This window comes from Harpia harpyja, chromosome 17 (genome assembly GCF_026419915.1).
Source record: "Harpia harpyja isolate bHarHar1 chromosome 17, bHarHar1 primary haplotype, whole genome shotgun sequence".
NCBI lineage: Eukaryota > Metazoa > Chordata > Aves > Accipitriformes > Accipitridae > Harpia > Harpia harpyja.
This window is the reverse complement of record NC_068956.1, coordinates 213898-226120: the sequence shown is the minus strand read 5'-3', so window position 1 is coordinate 226120 and position 12223 is coordinate 213898. Positions and strand designations below refer to the sequence as shown.

Sequence of the window (12223 nt, the reverse complement as noted above, 5' to 3'; positions counted from 1 at the left end):
CCGCGGTCCAGGCCCCGCCCCCGGCGGCGGAGGCGTCTGTCGGCCATGGCGGCGCGGGCTCGGGGCCGCGGCCCGGCCCCCCCGCTCTCGCTGCCGCTGGCCCTGGCGCTGTCACTATCGCTATCGCTGTCGCTGTCGCTGTCGCTGGGGTCGCCCCCTGCCGGGGCGGAGGCGTTCCTGGAGGCGGCGCCGCGCTGGGGCTGGCGGAACGTGTCGTGCCCGGTCTGTCACCTGCTCTTCGGGGCGCTGGACCTGGCGCTGCAGGTGGGGACGGGACCGGCACCGGGACAGGGACCGGGACAGGGACGGGCGGAGCGGGCCCAGCGGCGTCCGGGAGAGGAACGGGGTCAGGAGAGGACGGGGACAGGAGGGGGACGGGGACGGGTCAGGGCGGTGACAAGGACGGGTCGGGGCGGTGACGGGGCCCGGGGACAGGACGGGGCTGGCGGCAGGAGCTGGGTCGGGCCGGGACCTCGTGACGGGGCCGGGACAGGCTGGGGCACGTCGTGACTTGTGACAGGCACGGGACCGGGACAGGGACAGGCTGGGACGGGACGGGCCAGCGGCTCCGCTCTGAGGGACGGGGTCGGTCTGGGGACAGGCCCCTGTGGGCTCCCACTTCCTTCCCCAAAAGGGGAACTGGGCTGGGGCATGGCGGGGAACTGGGCGGCGGCGGGTGATCCCGGCCTCAGGGCTCCCGGCCGGTGGGCGAGGGGCAGCGACAACGGCAGGGCCGTCCCGGGGAGCCGGCCACAGTCCAGCCGGTCCCTGTCCCGCAGCTGGAGCCCAACGTGGCGCGCGTGGGGCGTGTGGCGGCCCGGCTGTGCCAGGACCTGCGGCTGGCGCGCCCCGAGATCTGCCGGCAGGCCGTGCAGCTCTTCCAGCAGGACGTGGTGTCGGCCTGGGCCCGCTCGGTGCTGCGTCCCGGCGAGGCCTGCGGGCTGCTGCTGGGCCGGCGCTGCGGCCGCTGGGACATCTTCGGCGCCTGGAACGTCTCCCTTCCTGCCACCCCCAAGCCGCCGGTGCAGCCCCCGGTGCCCCCGCCACCCGGCGCCCCCACCGCCCGCCTCCTTTTCCTCACCGACCTGCACTGGGACCGCCACTACGTGCCAGGCAGCGAGGCCGCCTGCCCCGACCCGCTCTGCTGCCGGGGCGCCATCCGCCCCGGTCCCGGCGGCGCCGGCTTCTGGGGCGAGTACGGCAAGTGTGACTTGCCGCTGCACACCATCGAGGCGCTGCTGGCCCAGCTCCCCGGCGCTGCCCCCTTCGCCGCCGCATACTGGACGGGCGACATCCCGGCGCACGATGTCTGGCAGCAGAGCCGACAGGACCAGCTGCTGGCCCTGCGCACCGTCACCGGGCTGCTGCGCCGGCACCTGGGCTCCCTGCCCGTCTACCCGGCCGTGGGCAACCACGAGGCCACCCCCGTCAACGCCTTCCCCCCACCATACGTGCAGGGCAACCAGTCCTCCGCCTGGCTGTACGACGCCATGGCCCAGGCCTGGCAGGACTGGCTGCCCCCCTCGGCGCTGGAGACCCTCCGGTGGGGGCAGCTGCTGGCTGGGCGGGCAAGGGGGGGTGCTCAGGGCTAGCAGGGGCTCAGAGCTGGGAGGGCACAGAGCAGTCTCCATACTGGGGGGGCAAGGGGGAGCCCCGGGCTAGGAGGGATTGGGGTGGGGGAACTTGGGGCTGGGAGGGTGCAGGTGTCTCGGGTTAGCGGGGGGGGGGGTGTCTCTATACTGGGAGGTGCAAGGGTGAGCTTGTGGCTGGTAGGGATGCAGGGCACTTTGGGTGGGCAGGGGCAAGGGGGGCTCCAGCACAGGGTGGGTGTGGGGGGCGTTGGTCAGGCAGGCAGAGGGGAGGGGGGTGCCGGGGTGGGCAGGGAGCTGGGGGGGCCCAGGGGCCATGGTGGGAGGGGGTGTGGCAGAGTGGGGGGGCAGGCAGCGCTCACACCACCCCCCGCGTGCCTGCAGGGCCGCTGGTTTCTACACGGTGCAGGTCTGGCCTGGGCTGCGCCTCGTCTCCCTCAACATGAACTTCTGCTCCCAGGCCAACTTCTGGCTCCTCATCAACTCCACCGACCCCGCGGGGCAGCTGCAGTGGCTGGTGGGGGTCCTGGCAGCTGCCGAGCAGGCGGGGGAGAAGGTGAGGGCAGGGTAGGGGGGGTGCTGTCCCTGCACACAGGGGGTCTCGGGCACCCCCCAGCCTGCCCCCGTCCTCCCCTCCCTCCTAGGTGCACATCATCGGGCACATCCCCCCGGCCCACTGCCTGCGCAGCTGGAGCTGGAACTACTACCGCATCATCAGCAGGTCAGCCCTGTGTGCCCCCCCCCGCGCTGCCCAGCCCACGGTGGATTCAGCGGTGGCATGGGGGAGGGGGGGGGGGACACGGGACGGTGTTGTGCCGGAGTGTCTGGGGTCGGGAGCCCAAAGCTGCCTGTGCCAGGCAGGGCTGCACCAGAGCCAGGGCAAGGGCCAGGCAGGAGCCGGCGCCGATGGGCACAGCCTGGACAAGCAGTGTCAGCTGAGCCCCGCGTGATGGGGTGGCGGGGGGGCTGCAGCTCATGGGACAGGCTGCACCGCACCAGCTGCTGGGCAGCACGGCAGGGGCAGGACTGGCTGCACTATGCCAGGTGCAAGGCAGCAGGGCAGGGACGGGACTGGCTGCACCATGCCTGCTGCCGGGCAGCACAGCGGGGCCAGGGCAGAGGTCTGGGCACCGGCAGCCCTCACGCCCCGGCCTGGTGCAGGTTTGAGGGCACAATCGCGGCTCAGTTCTTTGGGCACACGCATGTGGACGAGTTCGAGATGTTCTACGATGAGGAGACGCTGACGCGCCCCGTCTCCGTCGCCTTTGTGGCCCCCAGCGTCACCACCTACATCAACCTCAACCCCGGTGCGCCCTGACCCCCCCACCCCACCACTGCCCACCCCTCCGGCCACAGTGCCGCCGCCTGGCCCTGATGGTGCCCACCCTGACCGCAGGCTACCGTGTGTACGAGGTGGACGGCGCCTACCCTGGCAGCTCCCACGCCGTGCTGGACCACGAGACCTTCATCCTCAACCTCACTGAGGCCAATGCGCCGGGGGCAGAGCCGCACTGGCAGCACCTCTACCGCGCCCGCGAGGCCTACGGGCTGCCCAGCGCCTTCCCGGCTGACTGGGACCAGCTCATCCGCCGCTTCCAGGACGACGAGCGCCTCTTCCAGCGCTTCTGGTTCCTCTTCCACAAGGGCCACCCGCCCCGCGAGCCCTGCCTGGCTGCCTGCAAGGCAGCACTGCTCTGCGCCCTCCGCACCGGCCGCTCCGCCGACCCCAGCCTCTGCCAGCCCCTGCGCCCGGCGCTGCCCTTCCCGCGCATCCAGGCGCTCTGGCAGCAGCGGCGGCTCTGCTGAGGGCAGCGGGATCGGCCAGGACAGGCGGGGGCTGAGGCAGGTCCCTGCCCATCCCTGAGCTCCCGCCGGCCGCCGCCACCACCCGCGGCACAATAAAGGTGTGATGGACCCAGTGGCTCCTGCCCAAGGCCCCGCGGGATGCGCTGGGGAGCAGGCGGCCCCACTGCTGCTCCTCATCCTCCTCCGGGCGGGTGCCGCAGGGAAGGGGCCAGGCCGGGCTGGTGGAATGGGTTTATTAATTATTTAGTACAACACAGATCTTCGTTACAGCAGGAGTGGTGGCTCCGGAGCCGGCGGCCCCGGGGAGCCCCACGCCGCAGGTTAGACCACATGCATCGGGGCAGGGCGGGCCCTGCACCCCCGCCATGCCGGCGCCGTCGTCCCCGCGGGGCCGAGGGGGGCTCGCCCCGCCGTGTGGGGCAGGACCCACGACCCACAGGCACGGCCGGAGGGGCCAGAGCCACGGCAGGGCATGGCACTCGGCATGCACCCCCGGTGCAGGCGCGTGCCCTGCAGCCCCTCACGCACAGGGACGCTCACACACACGCATGCCCGACCCCCCGGCGCGGGCTCGCCCTCCCGCCGGCACCCTGCGTGTCCCCGGCACTGCCGCCCCATCCGTCCTGTCCCCCCCGTCCTGTCCCCGGGGGCGGCAGGTAGGGAAGGGGTCTTGGTTGCTCCCCCCCCATCCCAGCTCACGGTGTCTGGGCCCCCAGGCGCTTGGGCTTCAGGCTGCCCAGCAGGGTCTGCACGCCCCTGCGGACGGAGGAGCCCACCCGGCGGGCCACTGAGTCGGCGGGCGGCGCGGGCAGGCAGGAGCTGGAGGCCTGGGGCCGGGCGTCCAGGCACTTCTGGTAGCGCAGCTGGGGAGAGTGGGGTCAGCGGCAGGGCCGGGGATTGGGCTGCAGGGATGGGGAGGGGGCCGGGGCGAAGGACACTCACCATGCAGGCGGCCTGCAGCGCCTCGCTCAGCCCCGCGGCGTTGGGCTCGCACCAGACCATGTGGCAGCGGAAGGCGCCCGGGGCGCTGGCCATGATGAAGGCGAAGGAGCGCACGTCCCGGCCCACCCCCATGAAGGACAGGAACCGCACGCGGCACTCGCACAGCACCGCCTCTGTCTGTGGGCACGCGATCAGGGGTCACCGCCGCACCGCTGGGGTGGGGACGGCAACAGGGCACCGCGGGGCCGGACCCACCTGCTCGTGGGTGATGGTGAGGGTGGCGGGTGCCACGTTGACCACGATGGGGGTCCAGTGCTCCTTGCTGCCGGTGGCCAGCGCTGCCTCCAGCGCCGCGTTGATGACATCCATGCCTGGGGACGGGCGGTGGGGCTCAGGGGCGTGCAGGAGGGGGGCCAGGGCGCCCGCCCCACAACAGCTCCATGGGGTGTGAGTGCCCCCCCCACTCACCCACGGGCTTAGCGACGGGCACGCAGCCCAGGTAGCACACCGGGAACTTCTGCACCACCTCGCTCTTGGGCGCCGGGAACTCCACTGCAGCACAGGGCAGGGTCGGCCTCGCGCCAACACTGCTGCACCGCGTCACCCAACACCCAGCCCCCCACCGCCGCTGCACCCCAATGCCCGGCCCCCACCCCAGCCATTCCCCAACAGCCGTCCCCGTCCCACAGCTACCCCTCCCTCCCGCCCAGCTATGCAGCCCCCAGCACACACCAGCCCCCCCCGCCATACCCTGGAAGGGGATCTCCACCAGCCTGGAGGGGTCCATGGAGAGGCCATTAGCCAGCGCCCGGGCGCTTCGCCGCTCCACCATGATCTGGGGAGAGCACAGGGGCACCGGCCCCCACCAGCCGTCACACCACAGCCCCCGGCCCTTGTTCCCCACACGGGGCCACTGCACCCCACAGCGACCCACCAGCCGGCTGCTCCCTGGGGACACTGGGGTGGGGAGGGTCTCACCCAGGAACAGACCTCAGAGCTGGCTGGGGAGGACTCGGGGGGGCTCACCTGGGAGCAGACCTCGTGCAGGCTGGTGGCGATGTTCTTGGCGGGGCTCTCGCAGCGGAAGACATGGCACTTGAGCATCTGCGTCAGCTGGTCCCGGGCCACGTAGGCGAAGTCCCTGCACGGAGGGGCTGCACTCAGGACCACCCCCGCAGCCACACCAGCCGCCCTGAGCTCCCCACCGTGCCACCCTGGGTGCCTCCACCACCAGCCCAGCGAGGGATGGGACTGGGAGGACTGGTGCAGGGCTGGGCTGCCGTACCTCTCCCTGCGTCCCCGGCCAGCGCAGCAGGAGAGAGCCAGAGAGCAGAGTTAGGGGGGCCAGGACACACATGTCCCCGCTGGCCCCCGCCACATGAGTCCCCCCGCACCCGCACGGGGCCATGCCTCACCTGCAAGACCCCTCCCCACCTCAGCACCCCTGGGGGCTCAGCTTTGGGACCCTGCAACACCCCTGCACCGTGGGTGCACGGGACCCCACAGCCCCATACCCCACATGCACCCGGATCCTGCACAGCCCCACACCCCCCCCAGCACGGGACCCCCACAGCCCCATGCCCCGGATCCGCGCACCCTGCAGGCACTGGACACCCCCCACCCCGTCCCCAGGACCTGTGGGAGGGGACGCGCCCCACACCCACCCCCCGTGTGCACAGACCCCACATTGCACCCGCGCCCGCCTGCACCGCGCTCCCCACGTGGCCCTATCCTGCGCAGCCCCTGCAGGGTCCCATGCAGCCCCCCCACCCTGCGGGCACGGATCCCCCCTCACTCCCAACCTGCGTGCCCAGCACATCCCTGGGGGGACCCCCCACGCCCCCACCTGCCGCTGTCGCGCCCCACACCCCAGACGCGGATGCTGGCCACGGGCTGCGCATGCAGCAGGGCCTGATCCTGCGGGTCCACCAGCTTCAGCGTCTGATTCTCCAGCAGCAGCAGCATCGCCCGGCCCTGGGGGGAGCAGCGTCAGGGGGGGTCCCGGGAGCCACGCTGGTGGCTGCTGGCCAGGGCAGTGTGCAGGGCAGGGGGGCACTCACCTCCCCCCAAGCGCCGGGAGGGCCGCGCTGGTGCAGGGAGAGCTGGCGGATGCAGTTGTTGACGGCGATGCTGCTCCGGCCTGGAGCCAGCTCATCCTCGCTCATCTCCACCCAGCCCAGCGAGCGCACGGCGAAGCGCTGCGGGGACAGCGTGGGGCAGGCACGGCATGGGGACCCCAGCCGCCCGCCTGCACCCACGCGCCCCCCAATCCTCAGGGCAGGGCAGACCCCGCAGCAGGGGCACCGCACACCCCGGACCCGGCTGAGCCCCCTCCCGTGGCAGTGATGGCACCGTGGCAGCACCGAGCTGCAACCCTGGGGTGGGGGTCCCAGCCGCCCCCTGGCAGCGGGGCAGACCCCAGACCCCCGTGGGGGCAGCGATGGTGAGGAAGGGGCCAGCCAAGCCAGTGGGAGCCCCGCGGCCTGGGGGGGTCCGGGCTGGGCACCAGGCCTACCTTAGAGCCTGGCTTGTCCTCCTCGGCCAGGGCCGCGCTGCAAGAGCAAAGGGGCCGTCACCGGCTGCTGCCCCCTGGGCACCGGTGGGGAGACCCCAGCCCCCCACCCCATGCACAGGGCCCAGCTCCTGCCCCATGCCACCCCCTCCCGCTGCCCATCCCTCGGGGTCCCACCTCCCTGCAGGCCCCACACCCTCCATGCCCCCCACACACACCCCATGCTCGGCGAGGCCAGGCCCGGTGATGGCAGCTCCTCATCCTGCGCTCCCGGCTCATCATCCGCCTCCTCCGCCGCGGGGTCCTGGGGAGGGAGAGGGGGGCTGGCAGGGGCCAGGCACCGTGGGCTGCTGCACCCCCCAGCTGCCCACCGCCCCCTCTCACCTTCCAGAAATCTCCCTCGCCAAAGCGCTCAGCCGGGGCGAAGCCCGTCCAGGCGAGCTGTGGGGAGAGCGGGTCCGGCTCAGGGCACGCACCATGGGGCAGCCCCACGGCCCCAAGCCCCGGGGGTCCCCACAGTCGCAACTCACCGGTGGTTCCTCGGAGGGGGTGTTGCCGGGGGAGCCGGGGGCCAAGCCACGGGCCAGCCCCGAGGGGGGCTCCCACTGCGTGGTGCCGGTGGGGATGTGCCAGTAGTAGGTGCCCGAGGTGTCCTGCACCCGCATCCATCCCGCAGGCAGGTCTGAGTCCGTCTCGAAGGAGTTGCGGGTCCAGAAGGAGTCTGGGGGAGAAGCAAGGGCCGGTCACAGCCGGGCGCCACGGGGACGGGCCCTTCCAGGCAGCCCCAGCACGGCATGGCCCCCACGCTCAGCCCCACGGAGCCCCCCTGCCCCCTGGACCAGGCACCCGCCCCAGTGCCCAGTGAGGTGGGCACTCCCCAGGGAGGGCTCGGGGCCCCCCATTGCCGTGAGGATGGGCGCCTGTGCCCAGGCAGGGCCCAGGGCCCCCCACTGCAGTAAGAAGGGGGGTCCCACGTCGCCACGAGGACGGGGGGCCCCAGCCAGGCCCCACAGGGACGGGGGGGCCCCCAGGCCCAGCAGGACACGGCCCTGCAGCCGGTCAGGGTGCCAGACGCGCCCCCCCATCGAGGGACCCCGCAGTCGCTCGTGGCCCCGCAGAGCCCCCAGGCCAGACCCCACGGCCGGGTGGTGCCGCAGCCCCCCGCGCCCCCACCCGGCCCCCGCCGCGGCCCTACCTGGGCGCGTGTCCAGCAGGACGATGGCCACGAAGTAGTCCGTGCTGCACATGGTGCCACCGCCCCATGCCGGGGGTCGTGCCGGCTGCCGGCCAGAGCGCAGCCTGGAGCCCCCGCGGCCCCGGCCGTGGGGCGCCGTGGGGCCTGTCCCGCCGCAGCCTCCCCGCACCCGCGGCCCCACCACCCGCCGTGGGGCCCGGAACCCCCCCGCCCCCGGCCCGGCCCGGCACCGCCCCACCCGCAGCCCCCTCCCCACGGCGGGCCCCGCGGCAGCCTTGGCCCCACGGCAGGCTGTGGGGCAGCCCGCTCCCGGTCCGTGTCCCCGTCCCGGTCCCCATCCCGGTCCCCGCGGCAGCGCTCACCTGCGGCCGGGCTGGACCAGGCGTTTCCCCGGCAACCGCTGACGGCAGCACCGGGATGCGCCAGCGGGACCGGGATGCGCGGGGGGGGGGGGGGGGGGGCGGGGACGGGCACGGGGCGGGGACGGGGACGCAGGGATGGAGGGACACAGGGATGGAGGGACAGACACAGGGATGGGGGGGGACGCAGGGACAGCGGGAGCAGAGGGATGGGGACACAGAGAGTGCAGGGGACAGCACAGCACAGGCCGCGGGGGGCAGCCGGGGTGTGGGGGCACACAGGACAGGGAGGTGACACTGCCAGGCGTGGGGACAGGGAGCTGGGGACATGGGGGGATCTACAGCCTGGGGAGGGCGCATGGAGGTGCTGGGGGGCACAGAGGGGCTGGGGGGGGCTGGCAAGGCCACACCCCCAGAGAGGGGCTGGGGGTGATGGCGCAGCAGGGCCAGCGCCATGGGGCACAGTGGGGACTATGCCGCCAGCAATGGCGCAGGGGGGCACGGCCAGGGAAGGGTGCTGGGGGGTACAACACGGGCAGGGGGGCACACAGTGGGGTGCCATGGAGCCAAGAGGGGCTGGGGGGCCAGGACCAGCACCCAGCAGGGACGGGGGGAGCACAGGCAGCGATGGTGGGGAGGGCTGGGGGCAGCAGCGGACACAGCCAGGACAGGGGGAGGAAGATGTGGAGCCAACTGGACCTGGCTGGGCACAGCGGGATGGGGACAGGCAGGGGACAGGCAGGCAGGGGCTGCCGTGGGGCAGGCAAGGGGCCACCACAGGGTCGTCAGAGGAAGTCATGGGGCAGCCATGGGGGAATCAGGGCAGCCACGGGGCAGGCAGGACCAGCTGTGGGTCAGCTAGGGACCGCTGTGGGACAGGCAGAGCAGGCAGGGGCAGGCAGGGGACACCACAGGGTGGTCAGCAGAAGCCGTGGGAGAATCAGGGGCAGGCGCGGGACAGTCAGGCGCAGCTGTGGGGCAGGTGGGGGCCACAGTGGGACAGGCAGAGACAGCCACCAGGCAGGCGGAGGCAGTCACGGGTCAGGCAGGGGCCGCTGTGCGGCAGGCAGGGGCTGCCCTGGGGTAGTCACAGGCCACCGCGGGGGGCAGTCAGAGGTCACCGTGGGGCAGCCATGGGGCCGCCGTAGGGCCGGTGCCCGCGGGTGCCCACCTGCGTCGTCGGGGGAGCTGCCGGCAGGGCTGCCCTGGCTGAGCGTGGCCCAGCTGGAGTCCTCGTCGCTGGCGGTGCCGCTGCGCACCCCGAAGAGCAGGCTGGCACTGCGGCCGTGCTCGCGGGGCGCCCGCTCCCCACTCTGCTCCGACTCAGCCGTCATGGGGTCGCTCTGCACCGGCGTGGAGTCCCCGTCCCCTTCCTCCTCATCCTCCTCCTCCTCGTCCTCCTCCTCCTCGTCCTCCTCGGTGCCCCGCAGGTCGATGAGCAGGGGCAGGGCCCCCCCGCCAGCATTGCGGGCGTTGCGGGCCGAGACCTCCAGCTCCTCGGGGGGGGGCCCCAGCTCATTGCGGTTCTGGTCCCGCTCGGCCGCCCGGCGCAGCTGGTTCTGCCCGTCCTTCACCCACTTGGCATTGGCCGGCTCCTCGCCGGCCGGGGCAGGCGGCCCCCCCCCGCCCTGCAGCTCCGTGCTGCCATAGAGGCGGGGGCCCTGGGGGGAGCCAGGGGGGCCCTTGGGGCGCAGCAGCTGCCCGGGCTCGGGGGGGCCCTGCAGCCCCAGGCTCAGCCCCAGGCGGCTATTGTCGTTGGCCAGGTCGCTCCGCTTGCTCAGGGACCCCGACATGGCTGGGGCCGGGACGGGGGGGCACACAGAGGGTGAGGCGGCACGGGGCGGCACAAGGCGGGGCGGCGGGTGCCCCCCCGGTCGAGCCCCCGCCCGACCCTCACCTGCGCCTGGCGGGCGGCTCCTACAGCCCCCGGGGCACCTCCGCGTCCATGGGGCCTGCGGGCAGGGGGCAGCAGGGCAGCCGCGGCCACGGCGCCCCCCCCGCGGCCCCGGGGTCCCGTCCGTCCCCCCCCCTGCAGCCAGGCCCCGGCCTCCCCGGGAGGAGACCCCCACGGCGGACCCCGCACCCACGGGAACCTCCCCCCGCTCCTACCGTCCGGCCCCAGGACCCTCACCCCGGCTCTGGTGGGGGGCGGTCTCCACGGCCCCCCCCCCCGCCGAGCCCTCCCTCCCCAGCCCGCCCCCGGGCCCCCCCCCCCCCAGCCCCCCGGCTGCCCCCAAACCCGGCCGAACCCGGCCGAGCCCGGCCAGGCCGCCCCCCCCCTCGCAGCGCAGAGCGAGAGCGGGGCCGGGGCTGGTCAGCTCCGTCACCCCCCCCCCGCCCCGGTCCCGGTCCCACCGGTTCCCCCCCCCCCCGGCCCAGGCGACACCGGCCCCATCGCGGCCCGGCCGGTACCTGCGGCGGCTCCGCGGGCCCGGGGCGGGGGGGCTCCGCTTCCGCTTCCGCTTCCGAGGGCGGGGCGGGGACAGAACCCCCACCCCCACCCGCACGGGCACCGGCACCCGCACGGAACGGAACAGTACGGTACGCTATGGTACGGCACTGCACCGGCACCGGCACCAGTACAGCACGGCACTGACACCGGCACCGTCAGGGATCGGTCCACACGGCGCAGCACGGGATGGAGCGGGACGCGGTCCGGGAAGGACCCGGACAGCACGGCACGGCGTGTCACGGCACGGCACAGCACGGCACGGTACGGCACAGCACAGCATGGTACGGCACGGTACGGTATGGTACGGCACAGTTCGGTACAGCATGGTACTGTATGGCACGGCACAGCACGGCACGGTACAGGACAGCAGGGAGCACGGTGGAGCAGGACAGCACGGCACGGCTCAGAAGGGCGCGGTATGTAACAGTACGGCACGGTGTGTCACGGCACAGCACGGCACAGCATGGCACAGACAGTGGGGAGCAGCCCGGATCAGCACCTGACAGTGCGGAGCAGCATGGCACAGACCCGCATGGCACCATCCCGTCTGGCACGGCACAGCGTGGCACAGCATGGCACGGCACAGCACAGCACCAAGGGGCAGCGTACCACCCAGAAGGGTGCAGCACGGCACGGCTTGGCACGCGTGGAGCAGCACAGAGCAGGACAGTGCCGAGTGGGGGGACAGGGTGCGGTGCAGGGACACACGATCTGTCATGGCACAGTAACACACGGTGCAGTACAGTAACGCACGGTACATCATGGTCTAACATACGGTATGGCGACATGTGGCACAGAATGGCACAGAACAGCACGTACCGGCGCGGCACTGGACAGGACACAAGTGCGCAGCGTGGCCTCAAACAGCACCGGTGGCGGAGCCAGGCATGGAGCAGCGCGGGGGGGCACAGAAGGGATTGGTACAGCACGGCACAGGGGGCACACAGGGCACTGGTACAGCACGGCACAGAGGGGCACTGCAGGAGCAGGGTGTGCTGGGAGGGAACCACAGCGTCGGTCACAGACCGGTGATGCTGGCGGCACCACCGGGGTCCCTCTGGTCCAGCCCGGCTCCCCTGGAGCCGGTGGCCCAGGATGACGTCCAGCCACTGAGGATGGCGACCCCGCCACTGCCCTGGGCAGCCCGTGCCTGTGTCAGCCCCACAGTGACGAGTGTCTCCTGGTGCTCAGTGGGACCCCCCCGTGGGCCAGTCTGCACCCCTGGCCCTGGCACTGCTGCAAAGAGCCCGGATACTCCTGCCCCCCCCGCAGGTGCTGCTGCCCACGGATGGGACCCCCCAGCTGACTCCTCTCCAGCTGGGCAGCCCCGGCCCCCCCGGCCCCATGGATGCTCCAGCCCCCACAGCC

General features: G+C 73.3%; 2 protein-coding genes across 4 annotated transcripts; one reads left to right on the top strand and one right to left on the bottom strand.

The window, feature by feature from the left end:
* Window positions 1-3510, top strand: SMPD1 (sphingomyelin phosphodiesterase 1). The gene is made up of 6 exons (XM_052812827.1): window positions 1-264; window positions 780-1543; window positions 1974-2145; window positions 2234-2310; window positions 2751-2896; window positions 2986-3510. Exons 1-6 carry the CDS (start codon window positions 46-48, stop codon window positions 3393-3395), a joined length of 1788 nt encoding a protein of 595 aa, XP_052668787.1. The 5' UTR covers window positions 1-45; the 3' UTR covers window positions 3396-3510.
* Window positions 3511-3614: 104 nt separating this feature from the next.
* On the bottom strand, window positions 3615-10860 carry APBB1 (amyloid beta precursor protein binding family B member 1). Of its 3 annotated transcripts, none has more exons than XM_052812823.1 (14): window positions 10816-10860; window positions 9575-10355; window positions 7380-7570; window positions 7234-7290; window positions 7068-7153; window positions 6853-6889; window positions 6398-6535; window positions 6184-6311; window positions 5364-5478; window positions 5088-5172; window positions 4806-4889; window positions 4593-4708; window positions 4338-4514; window positions 3615-4258 (listed from the first exon to the last, which is right to left on the bottom strand). In XM_052812823.1, the coding sequence occupies exons 2-14, from the start codon at window positions 10194-10196 to the stop codon at window positions 4091-4093; spliced, it is 2004 nt and encodes a 667-aa protein (XP_052668783.1). In that variant the 5' UTR covers window positions 10197-10355; window positions 10816-10860; the 3' UTR covers window positions 3615-4090. The 3 variants fall into 3 exon arrangements, with proteins under 3 accessions (XP_052668783.1, XP_052668784.1, XP_052668785.1); XM_052812824.1 differs by lacking the exon at window positions 10816-10860 and adding an exon at window positions 8045-8129 and having other exon boundaries at window positions 9575-9704; XM_052812825.1 differs by lacking the exons at window positions 6184-6311; window positions 6398-6535; window positions 6853-6889; ... (3 more) ...; window positions 9575-10355; window positions 10816-10860 and adding an exon at window positions 5623-5739.
* Window positions 10861-12223: the final 1363 nt, after the last annotated feature.